Source organism: Saccopteryx leptura, chromosome 6 (assembly GCF_036850995.1).
Source record: "Saccopteryx leptura isolate mSacLep1 chromosome 6, mSacLep1_pri_phased_curated, whole genome shotgun sequence".
Taxonomy (NCBI): domain Eukaryota; kingdom Metazoa; phylum Chordata; class Mammalia; order Chiroptera; family Emballonuridae; genus Saccopteryx; species Saccopteryx leptura.
In genome coordinates this window covers 3,406,985-3,428,557 of record NC_089508.1, presented here as the reverse complement: position 1 = coordinate 3,428,557, position 21,573 = coordinate 3,406,985, and the positions used below count along the sequence as shown (strand labels likewise).

At 46.0% G+C, this 21,573-nt stretch overlaps 1 protein-coding gene and 1 non-coding gene across 2 annotated transcripts in view; one reads left to right on the top strand and one right to left on the bottom strand.

The window, feature by feature from the left end:
• The first annotated feature begins 411 nt into the window (after positions 1-411).
• Positions 412-21,573, top strand: part of RCOR1 (REST corepressor 1) — a 127,761-nt gene continuing 106,599 nt past the window's right edge. The window contains exons 1-2 of the mRNA XM_066343948.1: positions 412-964; positions 1,044-1,103. Of these exons, the coding sequence (XP_066200045.1) occupies positions 643-964; positions 1,044-1,103 (382 nt within the window). The 5' untranslated portion in view covers positions 412-642. The remainder of the gene's footprint in view (positions 965-1,043; positions 1,104-21,573) is intronic.
• LOC136377969 (small nucleolar RNA SNORA17) lies at positions 16,207-16,342 on the bottom strand. The gene has a single exon (XR_010746563.1). It is a non-coding gene; the product is annotated as a small nucleolar RNA SNORA17 (small nucleolar RNA).

Below are 21,573 nucleotides of genomic sequence, written 5' to 3'. Positions count from 1 at the left end.
GACCCTTAGCGGAGCCCTTCGGTGACTGTGGGGGCTGAGGCGGCGGAGGTTGCGCGCAGGTGAGGGGGGTGGGAGCCGCGGCAGAGGGAGGGGGCGGGGAGGGCAGCTAACTCTTCGCTATTGCCTAGAGAGAGATGGATCATGGAGCGTAGAGAGATTGCAAACCTCAAACCACGTACAGCGGGAGATACGCGTCAACCGAACCTGACCAACGGAAGCCCGAGTCCCCCCCCCTCCCACCCTGTCCCTTGGATAGACGGGTGCACCGAGCCAACCAGGTTGCCGTTTACCGTCCAAATCCCACAAGAGCCAATGGGAGCGCGCAGGGGGCGGAGCCACCGTCCAGCGTGTTGGGCTGCGTGCGGCTTCCCCCCGCGGGCGCAGGCCCCGCCCCCGGCCTCCCGCCCGCTGCTCCCGGAGTAGTTAGTGCCAGTGAAGTGCGGGCGGCGATGAGAGCGAAAGTTGCGCTCGGCTCGGAGCTGGGGGCTTAAAGCAGCCCCGCGCTCCGCCCGCCAGGGCCGCCCCCCGCGCCAGCTCGCGCGCGCCGCGCCCGCCCGGGCCCCCGCCCGCAGCCAGCCCCAGTCCCGGCACCCCCTCCCCCGGAGCCGGGGGTCCCCGTCACTTTCGCCCGGCCCCCAGCCGATGCCGGCCATGGTGGAGAAGGGACCCGAGGTGTCAGGGAAGCGGAGAGGGAGGAACAACGCCGCCAGCGCGGCCGCCTCGTCCGCCGCTTCGTCCGCCGCCGCCTCGGCCGCCTCCGCCTCGGCCGCCGCCGCCGCCGCCGCCGCCGCTGCTGTTGCCGCCTCCGCCGCCTCGGCCGCCTCGGCCACCTCGGCCGCCGCGGCCGCCGCCGCCCCCAATAATGGGCAGAATAAAAGTTTGGCGGCGGCGGCGCCCAATGGCAACAGCAGCAGCAACTCCTGGGAGGAAGGCAGCTCGGGCTCGTCCAGCGACGAGGAGCACGGTAGGTGGCAGCCGCCCCGCGCCGCCCGCGCCCGCGCGCCCGCCCGCACCCGCTGACCGCCGTGTCTGCTTCCCCGCAGGTGGCGGCGGCATGCGGGTGGGACCCCAGTACCAGGCGGCGGTGCCCGACTTCGACCCCGGTGAGTAGCGCCCCGCGCCGGGCCGGGCCGGGCGGCCGGCCGCCCAGGGGGGCGGAGAGCCTTCGGACAACTTTCTTTTTGTGTGTTCGCCCTGCCGTCCGCGGGGAGAACAGCAGGCGCGACGAGGGGGAAGCGCACCGGCGTGGGGTGCCGGCGCCTGTGTCTGTCCGCCGGGAGTCCCCCCACTCCCACCCCGCCGCGTCCCCGGAACCCACGGCAGTCCTGGGCGGCCGCCCCGGGCCCTGGGGGACCCGGCGGGGCCGGGGCTGGGGCTGCGCCGGAGAGTTAGCATCCCACGAGCTCGGACCCGGGGCGGCCTCGGACCCGGTGCCCCTCCCAGCGGGGGCAGCCCCAGGGCCCCTCCTTCTGCAGCCCCGGGGCCGTGGTCGCTACCAATGCCCTCCCAGCCCGAGGGCAGGGGAACCACGACCTCCTAGATCGGCTCCTGGAGAAGTGGCTTCGCAGAGGACCCAGCCGCAGTCCTAGGACCTGTCTGTAAATGTGTGAATACCCCCACCCCCTTCTTCTTCTTTTTTTTTTTTTTAAAGGAAGGGGTTATGGAAGAATAGAACCTGCCGAAGCTTAGCCAAACCGATGATTCGCACCCCAAAGAAATCCCTTACACCCTAGCCCAGGGCATTGACTTCCCTCGCTGCTGTTCTGTGTGGAAGCAAATTTAAAGTGGTACCAGGAAAAAAAAAACCCCAATCAGACAAAGGAATTCGTCAGATTTTAATGCTTGAGATTCTAGCTCGATCTCCGTGTGAAGGCGGTCTCTAAAGATTGTTTGGCACAGAAACGTGTTTCAAAGGACATGGTGTTATTTATTTATTTGTTTTCAGAAACAAAATTCAAAAGAATCTCGTAGAACTGGAGTTGAACAGCTCTGGGTTGGAGGCTTTAGAAACAGAAGGTGCTTGCTCTATGTAGGTTATCCCGCTCGTTTCTTTGAGAAAATAGATGCATAAATGCTTTTCCTTGGAAACAACACTGCAGAAAATTACACGGATCTGGTCTTGAAAAAAGGCTATGGATTTTCAGCCGTTATTCAGGTGCTCAACTCTGGGTGTCCTTTGAAACACGCAGGGACCCCTGCGAGCTCTTGGGTGCTCTGGAAAGAAATGACCTTTCCCATATGTGCCTTCTAAATTTTGGTCCGTGGATTTGAATCTCTTAAATGTATGTAGTCTTAACACCCAGGTTGATATTCCTTTCAAACTCATGTTAGTCTTTTTGATAGTTTCCCCTTCCCCCACGTCTTCCTTTTTTGGTAGTCACTTCTCATTTGCAAGAGTGACAGGATAGAGCTGGGAGACCAGGCTTTCTCTTCTGTGGATGCCTTCTCCATCCCCTGCTTGGCCACCAGGGGAAGCATACTGGGTTTTTTTTTGTTTTTTTTATTACAGTTGACCCTATCTTCATTTTGTAGGTCAAGTCCATCTTTGTTTTAATACACAGAATATAAAGCAAAGCTTGTCACCAAGTTCCTCCCCCACCATATTTTTAAGAAATAATTTTGCAGATTTTTTTTGTCAGTTGGGTTTTTGGTTATATTAATTATAACATTTTGGTTATATTAGTTTTGAAAGCTTTATTTATTTATTTATTTATTTTTGAAAGCTTTATTTAAATATGTTGGATGTGACTAAGGAAAAGGGCATTTTTGATGGCAACCACAGGAATTAGATATTTGACATTCTTCTAAGTATTGATGTCTAGCTCTGTGTTGTTAGTAATGAGCCTAACTTTAGAGCTGTTGTCTTCTTTGAAACAACAAATGTAATAGGATCATATTTTGAGCTGTCCTTGCATTTTTTTTTCTATTTTTTTAATTTATTTTATTTTATTTATTTATTTTTAGAGAGGAGAGAGAGAGAGAGAGGGAGAGAGAGAGACAGAGAGAGGGGGGGGAGGAGCTGGAAGCATCAACTCCCATATGTGCCTTGATCAGGCAAGCCCAGGGTTTCGAACCAGCAACCTCAGCATTTCCAGGTCGATGCTTTATCCACTGCACCACCACAGGTCCGGCCTGTCCTTGCATTTTTGATGGGATAGATATAAGCATAAATTTGCCAGAGAACTCTTGGTTCAAAAAGTAAAACATTGTAAATGATCTGCAAATCTTACTGCCAATTGATTGGGTCGTGGTATTAACATTTCCAAATTTCCTCTTTTGTGTTTGTTTTAGTCTAAAAAGGCATTAACTATTATAGTATGAAATAATTTCAAACTCTGTTTTGCAAGTCTGAGCAGTGGGACACATCCTAGATATTGCTGAAAATTGTGAAACTTCACTGTTTCCTAGTGATTTTTTTCTTAAGGTGTGTTCTCATATAACTTAAAATCTAAGGGAAGAGATGACTTCCATTCTGGAATAGAAATGTTACAATGTCTGTTTCATGGCAAAAAACCCCACTTTTTCGAAAGTCTTTAGACTGCCTGACCAGGCGGTGGCGCAGTGGATAGAGCGTGGGACTGGGATGCGGAAGGACCCAGGTTCGAGACCCTGAGGTCGCCAGCTTGAGCGCGGGCTCATCTGGCTTGAGCAAAAAGCTCACCAGCTTGGACCCAGGGTTGCTGCCTCCAGCAAGGGGTTACTCAGTCTGCTGAAGGCCCGCAGTCAAGGCACACATGAGAAAGCAATCAATGAACAACTAAGAAGTCGCAACGCGCAATGAAAAACTAATGATTGATGCTTCTCTGTCTCCATTCCTGTCTGTCTGTCCCTGTCTATCCCTCTGACTCCCTCTCTGTCTCTGTAAAAAAAAAAAAAAAATTAAAATTAAAAAAAAAAAAAAAAAAGAGAAAGTCTTTAGACTTAAACAGGTTCTCTCCCTGAATACAAGTTAGAATTAGTATGGATTGAAATTGTGGTTACTGCTTTTTCTTTCTCCCTGCTTGACACTGCTGTCCCACCTGAGTTTTTAATTTTTTTAATTTTTTATTTTTTATTTTTATTTTTATTTTTTTTTTTTCTGAAGCTGGAAACAGGGAGAGACAGTCAGACAGACTCCCGCATGCGCCCGACCGGGATCCACCCGGCACGCCCACCAGGGGCGACGCTCTGCCCACCAGGGGGCGATGCTCTGCCCATCCTGGGCGTTGCCATGTTGCGACCAGAGCCACTCTAGCGCCTGGGGCAGAGGCCACAGAGCCATCCCCAGCGCCCGGGCCATCTTTACTCCAATGGAGCCTCGGCTGCGGGAGGGGAAGAGAGAGACAGAGAGGAAAGCGCGGCGGAGGGGTGGAGAAGCAAATGGGCGCTTCTCCTGTGTGCCCTGGCCGGGAATCGAACCCGGGTCCTCCGCACGCTAGGCCGACGCTCTACCGCTGAGCCAACCGGCCAGGGCAATTTTTTTTATTTTTTACAGGGACAGTGAGAGTCAGAGAGAGGGATAGATGGGGACAGACAGACAGGAACAAAGAGAGATGAGAAGCATCAATCATCAGTTTTTCGTTGTGGCACTTTAGTTGTTCATTGATTGCTTTCTCATATGTGCCTTGACCGTGGGGGCTACAGCAGACCCAGTAACCCCTTGCTCCAGCCAGAGCCAGGGTCCAAGCTGGTGAGCTTTGCTCAAACCGGATGAACCCGCGCTCAAGCTGGCAACCTCGTGGTCTCGAACCTGGGTCCTTCCGCATCCCAGTCCCACGCTCTGTCCACTGTGCCACCGCCTGGTCAGGCCCACCTGAATTTTGAATGCATCCCTCTTTCTTTCCACCAGGATGTGAACATGTATGTGAATGAGAAATTAATCAGAAAGCCTTTTTATTCCCTGTGGTAAAGATGTGTGAGGGGAAGAAGATTTTAATTTTTTTAAAGTCAGATTTTACTTATCAACAGTATCTCAACTTGACCCTATTTCGCTTTATTATTTTTAACAATTTATTTATTGATTTTAACGAGAGAAAAACAGGGAGAAGGAGAGACAGAAACACCAATCTGTTTCTGTATGAGCACTGACCTGGGATTGAACCGGTAACCTCTGCGTATCCCCATGATGCTCTAACCAACTGAGCTATCCGGGCAGGGGGACCCTATTTAACTTGAAAAATAAATAGTTGAAACTAGGACCACCCGCCTTGCCTGGATAGCTCAGTTGGTTAGTGCACCTTCTGGAAGTGCAGAAAGTGCCCATTTGATCCCTGGTCAGGGCACACACAGGAACAGATGGGTATTCCTGTCATGTATGCACTCTCTCTCCCTTCCTCTCTCTCTAAAGTCAATTAAAAAAAATAAAGAAACTAGGACCACCTGATATTCCCTAATAATCCAAGGAACATTCATTTCTGTCATCTCAAGTAGTGAATGAAGGATAGGATACTGTCGTCCTGACATGCTGACTCAGCTTTTCTAATCTAATTAAGACTAGGCTAAATCAGTGGACTATGGCATAACTTGGTAATTAAAATACCATCTGTGTGTACAATGCAAAGTGTTTTTTTTTTATTAAGTGCATGAGAGACAGACAGACTTACAGGAAGGGAGAGAGAAGTATCAACTCATAGTTGTGGCACTTTTTAGTTGTTCATTGATTGCTTCTCATATCTGTCTTGACTGGGGGGCTCCAGCTGAGCCAGTGACCCCTTGCTCAAGCCAGTGACCTTGGGATCATGTTGATGATCCTGTGCTCAAACCGGTGACTTTGTGCTCAAGCTGGAGAGCCAGCACTCAAACCAGCAACTTCAGAGTTTCGAACCTGTTAAACCTCAGTTCTACATTTATCCTTTGTGCCATCACTAGTTAGGCACAGTATAAAAAGTTTTATCAGTCTGACCTGTAGTGGCACAGTGGGTAGAGCATCTACCTGGAACTCTGAGGTTGCTGGTTTGAAACCCCAGGCTTCCCCAGTCAAGGCATGTATGACAGGCAATCAATGAACAACTAAAGTGAAGCAACTATTAGTTGATATTTCTTATTTTTTTATTTTATTTATTTATTTACAGAGACAGAGAGAGAGTCAGAGAGAGGGATAGATATGGACAGACAGACAGGAATGGAGAGAGATGAGAAGCATCAATCATCAGTTTTTCGTTGCGAGACCTTAGTTGTTCATTGATTGCTTTCTCGTATGTGCCCTGACTGTGGGGCTACAGTAGACCAAGTGACTCCATGCTTGAGCCAGCGACCTTGGGTCCAAGCTGGTGAGCTCTGATCAAACCAGATGAGCCCGCACTCAAGCTGGCGACCTCGGGGTCTCGAACCTGGGTCCTCTGTATCCTAGTCCGACACTCTATCCACTGCGCCACCCCTGGTCAGGCTCGATATTTCTTGTCTCCTCCATTTCTCTTTCTTTTCTCTCTCTATAAAGTCAATAAATAAATAAAAAATCTTAAAAAAAAGAAAAAGTAAAAAAAAAAAGAAAAAGAAAAAGTTTTATCATATTTTTTTTCCCCGCCAAGTGAGAGGAGGAGAGATAGTGAAGAAGACTCCTACATGTGCCCCCCACTGGGCTCTATCCAGCCATCCCAGTCTAGGATTGATGCTTAATCAACTGAGCTATTTTTAGTGCCTGAGGCTGATGTGCTCAGATCAACCTAGCTATCCTCAGTGCCCAGGGCCACTGGCTGCAGGAGGGGAAGGGAGGGGGAGAGAAGTAAATGTGTCCTGACTGGAAATCGAGCCTGGAACGGCCAAACACTGGGCTGATGCTCTATCCACTGAGCCAACTGGCCAGGGCCATCAGTTAGATTTAAAAATAAGACCAGAATGCAGTTCTGTACCTTTAATTTAAGCTCTGTTCTCTCCAGAGAACAGATGGTGTCCAGGCTGTCTTTCCATTCGCATTGCCGTATCGTGTACTGAGTTTTCATTGGTTTCTGTTAGACTTTAGTTATTGTAGACTTGAGTAAGGGAGGAATGCTTATCCTATCCTACCTCTAGTTAGTTTTTTCTACACGTGGAAGGCGTGATTTTTTTCTGTATGTTTTTTTTTTTTTTTTTTTAAGAGCACATGATATTTTTTTTTTTTTTAATTATTTTTATTCATTTTAGAGAAGAGAGACACAGAGAAAGAGAAGGGAGGGAGGAGCAGGAAGCATCAACTCCCATATGTGCCTTGACCAGGCAAGCCCAGGGTTTTGAACCGGCGACCTCAGCATTTCCAGGTCGACGCTTTATCCATTGCACCACCACAGGTCAGGCTTTTTCTGTATGTTTTATAAATTTATTGACTTTAGAGAGACAGAGGAAAGAAGGGAGAGAGAAGCGTTCAGTTGTTGTTCCACTTAGTTTTGTATCATTGGCTGCTTCCCGTGTGCCCTGACTGGGGATCGAACCTGCAACCTTGGCATTTTGGGACAATGTTCTAACCAACTGAGATAACCAGCCAGGGCCGAAGCATGATTTGATTTGAAATGAGTGCTCTTTGTAAAAAAATGTGAATGTTCCCAATTAGCATGCAAGCGAAGAAGCTACATAACCCATATACTTCTTTGTACTCTTTCTCTTTGCTGTCTTCTAGCCAGAGGAGCATAGGGACAGGATTATTATTACTATTTTATTTTATTTATTTTTAAGATTTTATTTATTTATTTTTGTGGCAGACAGAGTCAGACAGAGGGACAGATAGAGACAGACAGACAGGAAGGGAGAGAGATGAGAAGCATCAATTCTTCGTTGCAGCACTTCAGTTGTTCATTGATTGTTTTTTCTCATATGTGCCTTGACGGGGGGGGGGAGGGGCACAACAGTCTGAGTGACTCCTTGCTTGAGCCAGTGACCTTGGGCTCAAGCTGGTGAGCCTTGCTCAAACAAGATGAGCCTACGCTCAAGCTGGTGACCTCGGGGTCTCAAACCTGGGTCTTCTGCGTTCCAGTCTGACTATCTACAGCGCCACCGCCTAGTCAGGCTATTATTACTATTTTAGAAAGGGGTGGAGGAAGAGAAATGAGAAGCATCGATTTGCCCTGGCCGGAAAGCTTTGTTGGTTAGAGTCCTGGTTGGTAAATTGTGGCTTGCGAGCCACATGCGGGCTCTTTGGCCCCTTGAGTGTGGCTCTTCCACAAAATACCACGTGTGGGTGCTACCTTGATAAAGAATGTACCTACCTATATAGTTTAAGCTTAAAAAATTTGGCTCTCAAAAGAAATTTCAATTGTTGTACTGTTGATATTTGGCTCTGTTGACTAATGAGTTTGCCGACCACTGGTTAGAGCATCGCCCGGATATGCAAAGGTTGCTGGTTTGATCCCTGGTCAAGGCACATACAGAAACAGATTGGTGTTTCTGTCTCTACTTCTTCCTCCATTTTCTCTCTCATTAAAATCAATAAATTTACAAAAAGGAGAGAGAAGCATCGATTCATAGTTGAGGCACTTTAGTTCATTGATTGCTTTTCATACATGTCTTGACTGGGGGGCTCCAGCCAAGCCAGTGACCCCTTGCTCAAGCCAGTGAGCATGGGATCATTGTGAGGTCATATTGATGATTTCAGGCTCAAGCCAGTAACCTTGTGCTTCAGCTGGAGGAGCTCGTGCTCAAGCCAGTGACCTGGGGGTTTCAAACCTGGGACTTCAGTGTGCCAGGGACACGCTCTATCCACTTGCCACCACTGGTTAGGCCACAGGGACAGGGTTTTAAGGTTAATTCAAGTTCTTTGTTTTCTGAATCGTGTTATTGTCAGATTCTATCCTGAGTTGGTTTTCAGTTCACTTCTAGCAAAATTAAGACTTCCAGAAGAAGAAATGTTAATGGTAACTATTTTTGTGGTAATGGCCTTTAAACATGCAAGACATATTTGGAACATTGAGTCCAATAGAGTTAATCAGATTTGAAAATTGTGATTATCATTGGCTCAAATATCACTTCAGAGTTGACTGGTATTAAAAAATGTGTTATGGCCTGACCAGGCGGTGGCACAGTGGATAGAGCGTCAGACTGGGATGAGGAGGACCCAGGTTCAAGATCCGGAGGTCGCCAGCTTGAGCGTGGGCTCATCTAGTTTGAGCAAGGCTCACCAGCTTGGACCCAAGGTCACTGGCTCGAGCAAGGGGTTACTCGGTCTGCTGAAGGCCCCTGGTCAAGGCACATATGAGAAAGCAATCAATGAACAACTAAGGTGTCACAACAAAAAACTGATGATGGATGCTTCTCATCTCTCTCCGTTCCTGTCTGTCTGTCTGTCCCTATTTGTTCCTCTCTAATTCTCTCTCTGTCTCTGTTATGCTTGAATGTGATTGTACCTTTTTGAACACATTATTTTCTAGGCTTTAGTTTCATTGTAAAAGTCAGTTTTATATATACTCTAAAATTCATAAGTTATGGTGAATGGTTTGTGATTCAAATTTACTTTGAGGCAATGTTCACGCAAATGAGAAGTTGGGGAAATGACAAATTCTGAGTGATCAACTTTATTAAGTAGTGTGGTAGGGAGTCCTGGCCAGGTAGCTCAGATGATCATTGTTGTTCTGGTATGTATGCCAGGGCTGTGGATTCGATCCCTGGTTAGGGAACATGTAATAATCAGCCAGTGAATGCATAAATAAGTGGAATAACACATTGATGTTTCTTTTTCTTTCTCTTTAACCCCCGAAAATAAACAAATTTAAAAAGTATAGTATTCATGTAGTTTAAGAAAGAAGAGAGGACTGTGGCAGAGAAACACCTAAACTCGGTTGTCAGGAGATTGAATGCCCTGCCTCTGATGAAGAAGGCGATAGAAGCTAGGGCCGGTCATCTCATCTCATCTCCGGGAGCCTCAGTTCCTTGGTCATGCAGCAGGTTCCTTTCATCACTAATAGTCTGTGATTATGTCAGTACAGTCACGTTGTGAGTTTCGTGTGTATTTCAGAAGCACAGGGAATAGACTGAGAGCTTGGGCTGTGGGAATTAGAAAGCCTGAGTGTGGACCCTAGCAGTACCTCTTGCCAACTGTGTGTTGGCCCCGGGCAAGTTAGTTCATTTGTGCCTTCATCTCTAATACAGAGATAAGGAAACTTCCTCAAGAGTAGGAATTAAAAAGAAATATGTATAAAATGCCTGGCACAGTGCTTGGTACTAGTGAGTTCTAAATAAACATTTTCTTATATCCTTATCATTCATGTAACTTAGGTGGCCAAGTAGTGAGGGGTCCCTGCATTGCCTGCTTTACCACATGTAGATAAGATGGGATTATAACAAAGCTGTTGATTTGAAGGCAAATCATTGAGATAATTTGAAGATGATTGCTTTTAAGTTACATGTACCTGCTGTAATTTTGGTAAATAATCTTTCCTGGAAGAGAGAGAACTAGTTCAAAAATATTTATATAGCGGAAAAGAACACTGAGGCCCACAGAGAATAGGCAGACATGTTCAGATCAGGTTTCTAGATGTACGAAAGAAACCTTGTGTACATTAGGCTGATCAGAGCAGAGTTGTTTTTTTTTTTTTAAATTTTATTTATTCATTTTTTGAAAGGAGAGAGAGAGGGAGAGAGAGAAACAGAGAGAGAAGGGGGGAGGAGCTGGAAGCATCAACTCCCATATGTGCCTTGACCAGGCAAGCCCAGGGTTTCGAACCGGCGACCTCAGCATTTCCAGGTCGATGTTTTATCCACTGCGCCACCACAGGTAAGGCCCAGAGCAGAGTTGTTTTAAAAGCAATGTTGAGCCTGACCTGTGCTGGTACAGTGGATAAAGCATTGAGCTGGAGCACTGAGGTCGCCAGTCCGAATCCCTGTGCTTGCTCAGTCAAAGCACATATGGGAGTTGATGCTTCTTGCTCCTCCCCTTTCTCTCTCTCTCTCTCTCTCTCTCTCTCTTTCTCTTCTCTAAAATGAATAAATAAAGTCTTAAAAAAAATAAAAGCGATGTTAAAGGTCATTTATACTGAAGAACGTTAGGCTTCCTTTCATACATTTTCCATGGCAGTATAAAGTTCTGTGAGGTAGTTTAGTTTAAAAACGTCTTTGGAGCCTGACCTGTGGTGGCGCAGTGGATAAAGCATTGACCTGGAAATGCTGAGGTCGCCGGTTCGAAGCCCTGGGCTTACCTGGTCAAGGCACATATGGGAGTTGATGCTTCCTGCTCCCCCCCTTCTCTCTCTCTCTCTCTCTTTCTCTCTCTCTCTCCCCCCTCTCTAAAATGAAAAAAATAAAAAATACTAAAAAAAAATGTCTTTGGAGATGAAACATCAGGGTTCTGTCCAAGTTACTGTATTCCCCAGTTTATCAAACCTTTTATACAGTGTGTCCGTAAAGCCATGGTGCACTTTTGACCGGTCACAGGAAAGCAACAAAAGATGATAGAAATGTGAAATCTGCACCAAATAAAAGGAAAACCCTCCCAGTTTCTGTAGGATGATGTGGCAGCATGTGCACATGCGCAGATGATGATGTAACACCGTGTATACAGTGGAACAGCCCATGGTCATGCCAGTCGAGATGTGGACGGTATAGAAGAAAGTTCAGTGTGTTCTGTGGCTCGTTAAATTCAAATCTGTTACCAAAGTGCAACGTGAACATCGGCGTGTTTGTAACGAAGCGCCATCACATAGGAATAACATTACTGGGTGGGATAAGCAGTTGAAGGAAACCGGCAGTTTGGTGGAGAAACCCGTTCTGGTAGGCCATCAGCCAGTGACGAGTCTGTAGAGGCTATACGGGATAGCTACCTAAGGAGCCCTAAAAAATCTGTGTGTGAGCCCACATCTAACTGACTGAATAGGTATGAAACTGGGAGAGTTTTCCTTTTCTTTGGTGCAGATTTCACATTTCTATCGTCTTTTGTTGCTTTCCTGTGACCAGTCAAAAGGGCACCATGACTTTACGGACACACTATATTTTCTTCTCTGCTACAGAGATAGTTGAAATTGACTTACAGTTAGCCCTCACTTTCTTCTGAGCTTTCAGAGTTTCCATGCGTAATTTAAAAAGTAAGAAGTAAGGCTTCTATTTGTCCCCTTATTCTAATGGAAAACAGTGATCTTTGCTAAGGAGTATGTAATAAGTTAGTGTTTATATTCAAAACTGAGAACTTGAAATATTTTATTTTTTTGTGAGAGAGACAGAGACAGGAAAGGAGAGAGATGAGAAGCATCAGCTGATAGTTGTGGCACCTTAGTTGTTCATTGATTGTTTTCTCATACATGCCTTGACTGGGTGACTCCAGCTGAGCCAGTGACCATGGGGTCATGTCCAGTGATGGAATTCAAATAATTTAACAACCAGTTCTCTGTTCTAATGACCATTTTTAAGTATAAAAACACAATATATCAGAAGGTAGTTTATTTCATACATTTAATACTTAAAAACAAAAGAGGTACACAAAACTAGATTGTTATAAGAGTTTTAAAATGTTAATGAAAAAATATCAAATGATGCTTAACAAAAAACAATGAAACTGTTATTTAAAATATTTCCATATTGCTTCTTGCTTGGCGTCCTCACTTGCAATTTTCTTCGCTTTTATCCAAGCATCATCAGCTGTGTGATTTATCCTTAACCATCTTTTCACTGTAGGAGTAGGATCCCATTCCTTTAACTATGGACAGAATGAACATGATTACGGTTGCTTAGAATACGCTGTTGTACAGATGAACGTTAAAAAACAGTAAGGAATGTAAGTTTGTGATTTCTACATTGGGCGGCTGCCCAGGCGCCCACCTTAGAGAGGATCCTGATTACAAGTGCCATTTTAACAACGGGTTTGCCGAACTCAACAAAATATCAGGTATTGGTTCTGCCGAACTGGTGTGAACTGGCTGAATCCCACCACTGGTCATGTCTGTGATCCCGTGCTCAAGCTGGCAACTTTGGAGTTTTGAACCTGGGTTCTCTGTGTCCCAGGTCAACACTTTATCCACTGTACCACTACCTAGTCGGGCTAGATAAATATTTTTTTAAATAAAGGAAGAGGCCCCATTAAAAAAATGTTTTTAAATTTATTGATTTATTTTAGAGAGAGAGAGAGAAACATTGTATTGTTCCACTTATTTATGCATTCATTAGTTGATTATATGTGCCCTGCTCAGGAACTGAACCTGCAATATTGGTGTAGTTGGAGGACACTAATAACCAATTGAATGACCAGGCAGGGCCCTTCCAGTATAATTTTTATCTTAGACATAGATCTCCTATATAGAAGTTTGGTTTGGATCTTTTTTTAAAATGTATTTTAACTCTTAACTTCTTGGACACATTAAAGTACAATTGTAATTGTTTTTGATTCCCTTGTCCACTAATACTGTCATCTGAATCATTTCTGGGTCAGTTTCAGTTGATGGGATTTTTCTTACGGGTTTGTCTATTCCTGCTTCTTTGCCTGTCTGGTTATTTTTGTTTGGATGCCAGATGTTATAAATCTTACTTTGGTGGATTCTGTATATTTTTGTATTCCTCTAAGTGTTCTTCAGCTTTGTTTTAGATGGTTAAGTTCTTTAGAAAGTTTGTTTCTGATCTTGTTTTTAAGCATTGTGTGGTGGGATCAGAGTAGCATTTAGTCTAGGCCTAATTATCTCCTACTACTGAGCTCAGAACCTTTCTGAGTACTCTACCCAGTAGTCCAGTGAATCCTGAGGCTTTTCATTCTGACTGTTGACAACAGACACTCTTCTTGGCTCTGTGTGAGCCTTGTGGATTGTTCTCTTTTATTCTTTATGGTGGTTTTTTATCCAGAAACCCCATATATTTTCTTCAGGGGCATGTGCTGATCCCGCGCTGTGCTGAGCACTCCGGGCGGGGGTGGCCGTCGCAGCTTTCTGGAGCTCTGTTCTGTGCAGCCTTCCCTTCCTGACTGTCTGCCCTGCCAGCTCCAGCGGCCTTGGCTTCTCTGCACTCAGCTTATCTGCTCACCGAGGGGCACTGCCTGACTTTTCCTGGGTTCCTCCTTCCTATGCTCCCAGTGGAATTTCTCTCCAGGGCCTCAACTGGGGCACTTACAGGATTTATTTCATTTTCCATTTCTCAGGGATTACTGTACTTTGTTACTTGGTATCCAGTGTCTTAAAATGTTGTATTTTGTGTTTGTCCAGTTTTTAGTTATTTGAAACAATACAAGGTGAATCTGGTTCATGTCATTCTACCTTGTATGGACTCAAAAGTTTCTTTTTATTGATTTTAGGGAGGGAGGGAGGGGGAAAGAGAGAGAAATAGAGCAAGATACAGAAATATCGATACAGTGTTCATTCATTGGCTGATTTTTGTATGTGCCCTGACTGGGGATTGAACCTGCAACCTTGGCGCATAGCAAGATGATGCTCTAAACATTTGAGCTACCCAGCCAGGGCTTGAAAAGTCTAGTTTTTTTTTTTTTTGGGGGGGGGTGTGTTTTTTTTTTTGTTTTTTTTTGTATTTTTCTGAAGTTGGAAACTGGGAGGCAGTCAGACAGACTCGTGCATGCGCCCGACTGGGATCTACTCGGCATGCCCACCATGGGCCGATGCTCTGCCCATCTGGGGCGTTGCTCTGTTGCAACCAGAGCCATTCTAGTGCCTGAGGCAGATGCCACAGAGCCATCCTCAGCGCCCCGGCCAACTTTGCTCCAATGGAGCCCTGGCTGCTGGAGGGGAAGAGAGAGACAGAGAGGAAGGAGGGGGGAGGGGTGGAGAAGCAGATGGGCGCTTCTCCTGTGTGCCCTGGCCAGGAATTGAACCCAGGACTCCCGCATGCCAGGCCGACGCTCTACCACTGAGCCAACTGGCCACGGCCTGAAGTCTAGTTTTTTTTTTTTTTTAAGGATTATAGAGGAATTGGTTATTTCCTTTTTGTTAGAAAAAACTAATGCATATTTATACTTTTTCTTTTTTTTTTTACAGAGACAGAGAGAGTCAGAGAGAGGGATAGATAGGGACAGACAGGAACGAAGAGAGATGAGAAGCATCAATCATCAGTTTTTTGTTGCGACACCTTAGTTGTTCATTGCTTTCTCATATGTGCCTTGACCGTGGGGCTACAGCAGACCCAGTAACCCCTTGCTCAAGCCAGCGACCTTGCGTCCAAGCTGGTGAGCTTTTGCTCAAACCAGATGAACCCATGCTCAAGCTGGCAACCCCAGGGTCTCGAACCTGGGTCCTCCGCATCCCATTCCGTCACTCTATCCACTGCGCCACCGTCTGGTCAGGCTATACTTTTTCTTTTTATCACTAATCTGTTTGGTTTCTTTTTGAAGTTAATTGGTTTTAAGCTTTTAAATTTGTTTTTTTGTTTTTTTATTTTAGATTTTATTCATTTTAGAGAGAGGAGGCAGAGAGAGAGAGAGACAGAGACAGGGGGGAGGAGCAGAAAGCATCAACTCCCATATGTGCCTTGACTAGACAAGCCCGGGGTTTTGAACCAGAAACCTCAGCATTCCAGGTTGATGCTTTACCCATTGTGCCACCACAGGTCAGGCCAAATTTGGGTTTTGTGTTAATGGAAACATTCAGTAAATGGAAAATAATGCTTTCTAAAACTAGAATGCCAAATTTTATTTTTCATGTAGTCACTAACCATTTGCGATCAAGTACTCAGTCTGGCCTGACCAGGTGGTGGCACAGTGGATAGAGCGTTGATCTGGGACGCTGTGGAGCAAAGTTTGAAGCTTCGAGGTTTGCGGGCTTGAGTGCAGGCTCATCCGCTTGAGCACAGGTTCACCAGCTTGAGTGTGAGGTCGCTGGCTTCAGTGTGGGATCATAGACATGACCCCATGGTCACTGGCTTGAGGACCAAGGTTGCTGGCTTGAGCAAGGGGTCACTCACTCTGCTGTAGCCCCCTGGTCAAGGCACATATAAGAAAGCAATCAATCGCCTGACCTGTGGTGGCGCAGTGGATAAAGCGTTGACCTGGAAATACTGAGGTCGTCGGTTCAAAACCCTGGGCTTGCCTGGTCAAGGCACATATGGGAGTTGATGCTTCCAGCTCCTTCCCCCTTCTCTCTCTCCTCTCTCTCCCCCTCTCTGTCTGTCTCTCTCTCTCCTCTCTAAAAAAAAAAAAAAAGAAAGAAAGAAAGCAATCAATGAACAACTAAGGAGCTGCCTATGAGGTGATACTTCTCATCTCTATCTCTTCCTGTCTCTCTCTCTCTTGCTTTAAAAAAAAAAAGTGCTCAGTCTGACTACCCAGCTCATTGAAAACTGATTATTTTAGCCCAGAATTTTCCAGAAGAGGATAGTGGGTTTTTTTTTGTTTTTTCTTCTTCAGGGACTGGTGTCAGACTATCATCAACCCTCCAGCGTCCACGGCCAGGACGCCGGGCTAGCAGACACGAGCCTCTCTCCTCTCTGCCACCTGATGACGCAGACGTGGCACCGCAGCTACGTCTGCAACGCCTCCAGGGGCAAGAGGACAGTGGTTTTTTATTCACTATACTATTTCATTTTCAGGTTTTGTTTGTTGTTTTTTTTTTTTTTTTTTTTACAGAGACAGAGTCAGAGAGAGGGACAGACAGGAAGGGAGAGAGATGAGAAACATCAATTCTTCGTTGTGACACCTTAGTTGTCCATTGATTGCTTTCTCATATGTGCCTTGACCGTGGGCCTTAAGTAGATCGAGTAACCGCTTGCTTGAGCCAGCAACCTTGGGTCCAAGCTGGTGAGCTTTGCTCAAACCAGATGAGCCTGTGCTCAAGCTGGTGACCTACAGGCTTCCCCAGACTACGGCCCGCGGGCCACATGCGGCCCCCTGAGGCCATTTATCCGGCCCCCCACCACACTTCCAGAAGGGGCATCACTTTCATTGGTGGTCAGTGAGAGGAGCACTGTATGTGGCGGCCCTCCAATGGTCTGAGGGACAGTGAACTGGTCCCCTGTGTAAAAAGTTTGGAGACCCCTGCTTGGGATCTCGAACCTGGGTCCTCCGCGTCCCAGTCTAACACTCTATCCACTATGCTACCACCTGGCCAGGCTTCATATTTTATTTATTGGTATGTTTTTTTAGAGGAGAGAGAAAAAGAAAGGGGGATGAGAGCAGGAAGCATCAACTCATAGTTGCTTCTCATATGTGTCTTTTTTTTGTTTGTTTGTTTGTTTTTTTGTATTTTTCTGAAGCTGGAAATGGGGAGAGACAGCCAGACAGACTCCCGCATGCGCCCGACCAGGATCCACCCGGCACGCCCACCAGGGGGCGATGCTCTGCCCTTCCGGGGCGTCGCTCTGCCGCGACCAGAGCCACTCTAGTGCCTGGGGCAGAGGCCAAGGAGCCATCCCCAGCGCCCAGGCCATCTTTGCTCCAATGGATCCTTGGCTGCGGGAGGGGAAGAGAGACAGAGAGGAAAGAGGGGGGGGTGGAGAAGCAAATGGGCGCTTCTCCTATGTGCCCTGGCCAGGAATCGAACCCTGGTCCCCCGCACACCAGGCCGATGCTCTACCGCTGAGCCAACCAGCCAGGGCCTCATATGTGTCTTGACTGGATTTTGAACTGGCAACCTCAGTGTTCCAAGTCGATGCTCTAGCCACTGCGCCACCACACGTCAGGCTGAATTCACTATTCTTTAAAAATTAAATTATTTAGCAACGAAAAACTAATGATTGATGCTTCTCATCTCTCTGTTCTTGTCTGTCTGTCTCTGTCTATCCCTCTCTCTCACTCTCTTTCTCTGTAAAAAAAAAAAAAAAAGTTCATTATTTAAAACTGCCTGACCAAGCGGTGGCACAGTGGCTAGAGCGTTGGATTGGGATGCAGAGGACCTAGGTTTGAAGCCCTGAGGTTGCCGGCTTGAGCTTGGGCTCATCTGGAATGAGCATGAGGTCGCTGGCTTGGTCATGGGATCATAGACATGAGCCCATTGTCACTGGCTTGAGCCCCAAGGTCATTGGTTTGAGCAAGGGGTCACTCACTCTGCTGTAGCCCCCAGTCAAGGCACATATTATGAAAGCAATCAATGAACAACTAAAGCTGCAACGAAGAATTGATGCTTCTCATTTCTCTCCCTTCCTGTCTGTCTGTTCCTATCTGTCCCTCTCTCTGTCACATGCACAAAAAATGTAAATTACTTAAAACTTACTACTTCTGGCCTGACCGGTGGTGGCGCAGTGGCTAGAGAGTCGACCTGGAACGCTGAGGTCACCAGTTTGAAACTCTGGGCTTGCCCAGTCAAGGCACATATGACAAGCAATCAGTGAACAACGAAAATGAAGCAACTATGAATTGATACTCCCCCCCCCCCCCGTAAAATCAATAAACAAAATTTTAAAAATTGTTACTTCTGATTGATGTTCTTCTGAGAAAGTGTAATTTAGGAATTTCTCATGCTTGTACTGTCTTGGACCTCAATCTTGCTGGGATATAATGCAGTGAGTAATATGTGTGTGTATTCCTTCTGAAGCACTTCTTATAGAATTTCTGTTATAGTAATTTTCAGCTAGATGTCTTTTGGATTTTTGAACATCTGGTGCTTTTCATGTACCATATATTGATGCTCTAGGTTGATTTAGGGTTTTATGTATCAGCTGATGAACTATCTTTGAGACTTGCTTAGTGTTCTGCTTGCTTGGCAACAGGTCAGTTTCCATGGTGTTGCCATTTGTGCATCATTGCTAGTGATGCTTCTCTATAGAGGTGGGAGGTGGGGTGCAGGCCCCTTATCCTGCTAAAGCAGGCTGTAAACAAGAATAACTCAGCTTTTATTTAGTTTTGCATATTAAATTTCTGGAGAATTTTGAAAGAGCTTTATTCCTGTATACAGTGTTAAAACAACACTTTTTGCCCTTACTAAGAGCACGTAGCACTGGCAAAGTGAAAGTGTTGATACCAGTGGTTTGAAGTGGTGAGTCCACAGACTTCAGTGCAGTTGAGACAAAGCTAATGATAATTAGGCATTCTAAAGGCATGCAACTTTTACCCCTGCTAAACACATTTGTTGGTTGACTAGTGAAGAAAAATACCAATTTAAGGAGATGTATGACAGGAATTATTCTCTAGAAAAGTCAGACAGGCTGTAATTACATGTTTTTATTAGGTTTTCAGGACCATAATTGCCCTGCTCTCACACATTTGTGTACATGTTTTAGGAACTCACTGTGTGAGGAAGGGGGGACTACTTATACTTCTGCTGGTCTAAGAACACACATTTGTCTGTTATAGGATATTATACTTATGTTGCTTTCCTAAGCACTAGTAAATCTGCTCTCTTGCTTATAGAAAATGTGAAAATATAGGAAAATAAAATATTAATGAATCCTGTGTGTCCAGCAACCAGATTTTACAATTTTTTTTTTTTTTTTTTCATTTTTCTGAAGCTAGAAACAGGGAGAGACAGTCAGACAGACTCCCGCATGTGCCCGACCGGGATCCACCCGGCACGCCCACCAGGGGCGAAGCTCTGCCCACCAGGGGGCGATGCTCTGCCCATCCTGGGCGTCGCCATGTTGCGACCAGAGCCACTCTAGCGCCTGGGGCAGAGGCCACAGAGCCATCCCCAGCGCCCGGGCCATCTTTGCTCCAATGGAGCCTTGGCTGCGGGAGGGGAAGAGAGAGACAGAGAGGGAAAGCGCGGCGGAGGGGTGGAGAAGCAAATGAACGCTTCTCCTGTGTGCCCTGGCCGGGAATCAAACCCGGGTCCTCCGCACGCAGATTTTACAATTTTAAGAGTTCTGCCCTTGCCTGACCTGTGGTGGCGCAGTGGATAAAGTGTCGACCTGGAAACACTGAGGTCGCCGGTTCAAAACCCTGGGCTTGCCTGGTCAAGGCACATAGGGGAGTTGATGCTTCCTGCTCCTCCTTTCTGTCTGTCTGTCTGTCTGTCTGTCTCTCTCTCTCTCTCCTCTCTAAAATGAATAAATAAAAAAAAATATTAAAAAAGAGTTCTGCCCTATTTGCTTAATCAAAAAAATTTTTGCCAAAGTTTAGTAAATTTGCTTTTGCACTCATTTGTACATTACTGAAAATAAAGCTGTATATGTATTAGACTGACTGACTTATTGAATACTTGCTATTTTCTGTGGTGTAAAATGCCTAGTCCTGTATGATGAGTGCCTTGTGAGTATGCCTGTACTCTGAAAGCCTGGGGACCCAGTGGCAGGAGCTGAGGTGGTGGAAAGTGTGTGTGAATGGCCCTGCTGGCTGTTTGTAGGTGACCCTTAAGGTAGAGAGAGAGAGGCAGGAAAGGAGAGAGATGAGAAGCATTAACTCATAGTTGCGTCACTTTAGTTGTTAATGATTTCTTCTAATATGATCCCTGACTGGGAGGCTGCAACCTAGCCCCTTGCACAGGCCAGCAACTTTGGGCTCAAACCAGCAACCATGGAATCACTTCTATGATCCTATGCTCAAGCCGGCGACCGTGGGGTTTCGAACCTGTATCCTCAGGGTCTCAGGTTGATGCTCTATCCACTGCGCCACCACCTGGTCAGGCTTGTCTCAAGTTGTATATACATGAAGTCTTTTTTTTTTCTGTTGGGTCAAGTATATGCACATGTTCAACTTTAGGAAATAGCACCAATCAGGTTTTTTTTGTTTTTTTACAGGGACAGAGAGTCAGAGAGAGGGATAGACAGGGACAGACAGGAACGAAGAGACATGAGAAGCATCAATCATTAGTTTTTCGTTGTGACACCTTAGTTGTTCATTGATTGCTTTCTCATATGTGCCTTGACTGTGGGCCTTTAGCAGACCGAGTAACCCCTTGCTTGAGCCAGCGACCTTGGGTCCAAGTTGGTGAGCTTTGCTCAAACCAGATCAGCCTGTACTCAAGCTGGCGACCTTGGGGTCTTGAACCTGGGTCCTCCGCATCTCAATTCGACATTCTATCCACTGCGCCACCGCCTGGTCAGGCTATACATGAAGTCTTAAATTACATATATATTGTTTGTCTAGTTTCTTTCATTTAGCATAATTATTTTGAGACTCATTTACATGGTTGAGTGTATCAATTGATTATATCAATTAATATAATATAATGCATTGTATGGATACACAAATTTTTTTATTCATTTATCTCTTGATGCACATGTGGGTTATTTTCTATTGTCTGGTCATGACAGCTGCTATGAATATCCCTGTACAACCTTTGTGTGAACATGTATTTCTTTTTCTCTTGGGTAAATAAATACTCAGGAATGGAATCATATACAATAGTAGTTGTGTGCTTAATTTTTTAGGAAACTGCAAACTTCTCTAAATTTTACAGTTCTACTAGTGGTCTATAAGAATTTGGCCTGCCTGACTAGGTGGTGGCGCAGTGGATAGAGCGTCAAACTGGGATGCGGAGGACCCAGGTTCGAGACCCTGAGGTCACCAGCTTGAGCGTGGGCTCATCTGGTTTGAGCAAAGCTCACCAGCTTGGACCCAAGGTCACTGGCTCGAGCAAGGGGTTACTCGGTCTGCTGAAGGCCCACGGTCAAGGCACATATGAGAAAGCAATCAATGAACAACTAAGGTGTCGCAAGGAAAAACTAATGATTGATGCTTCTCATCTCTCTCTGTTCCTGTCTTTCTGTCCCTATCTGCCCTTCTCTCTGACTCTCTGTCTCTGTAATAAAAAACAAAAATAAAAATAAAAAGAATTTGGCCCAAGGCGGTGGCACAATGAATAGAGCGTTGTTCTGGAGCATGGTGGTTGTAAGTTCAAGCCCCAG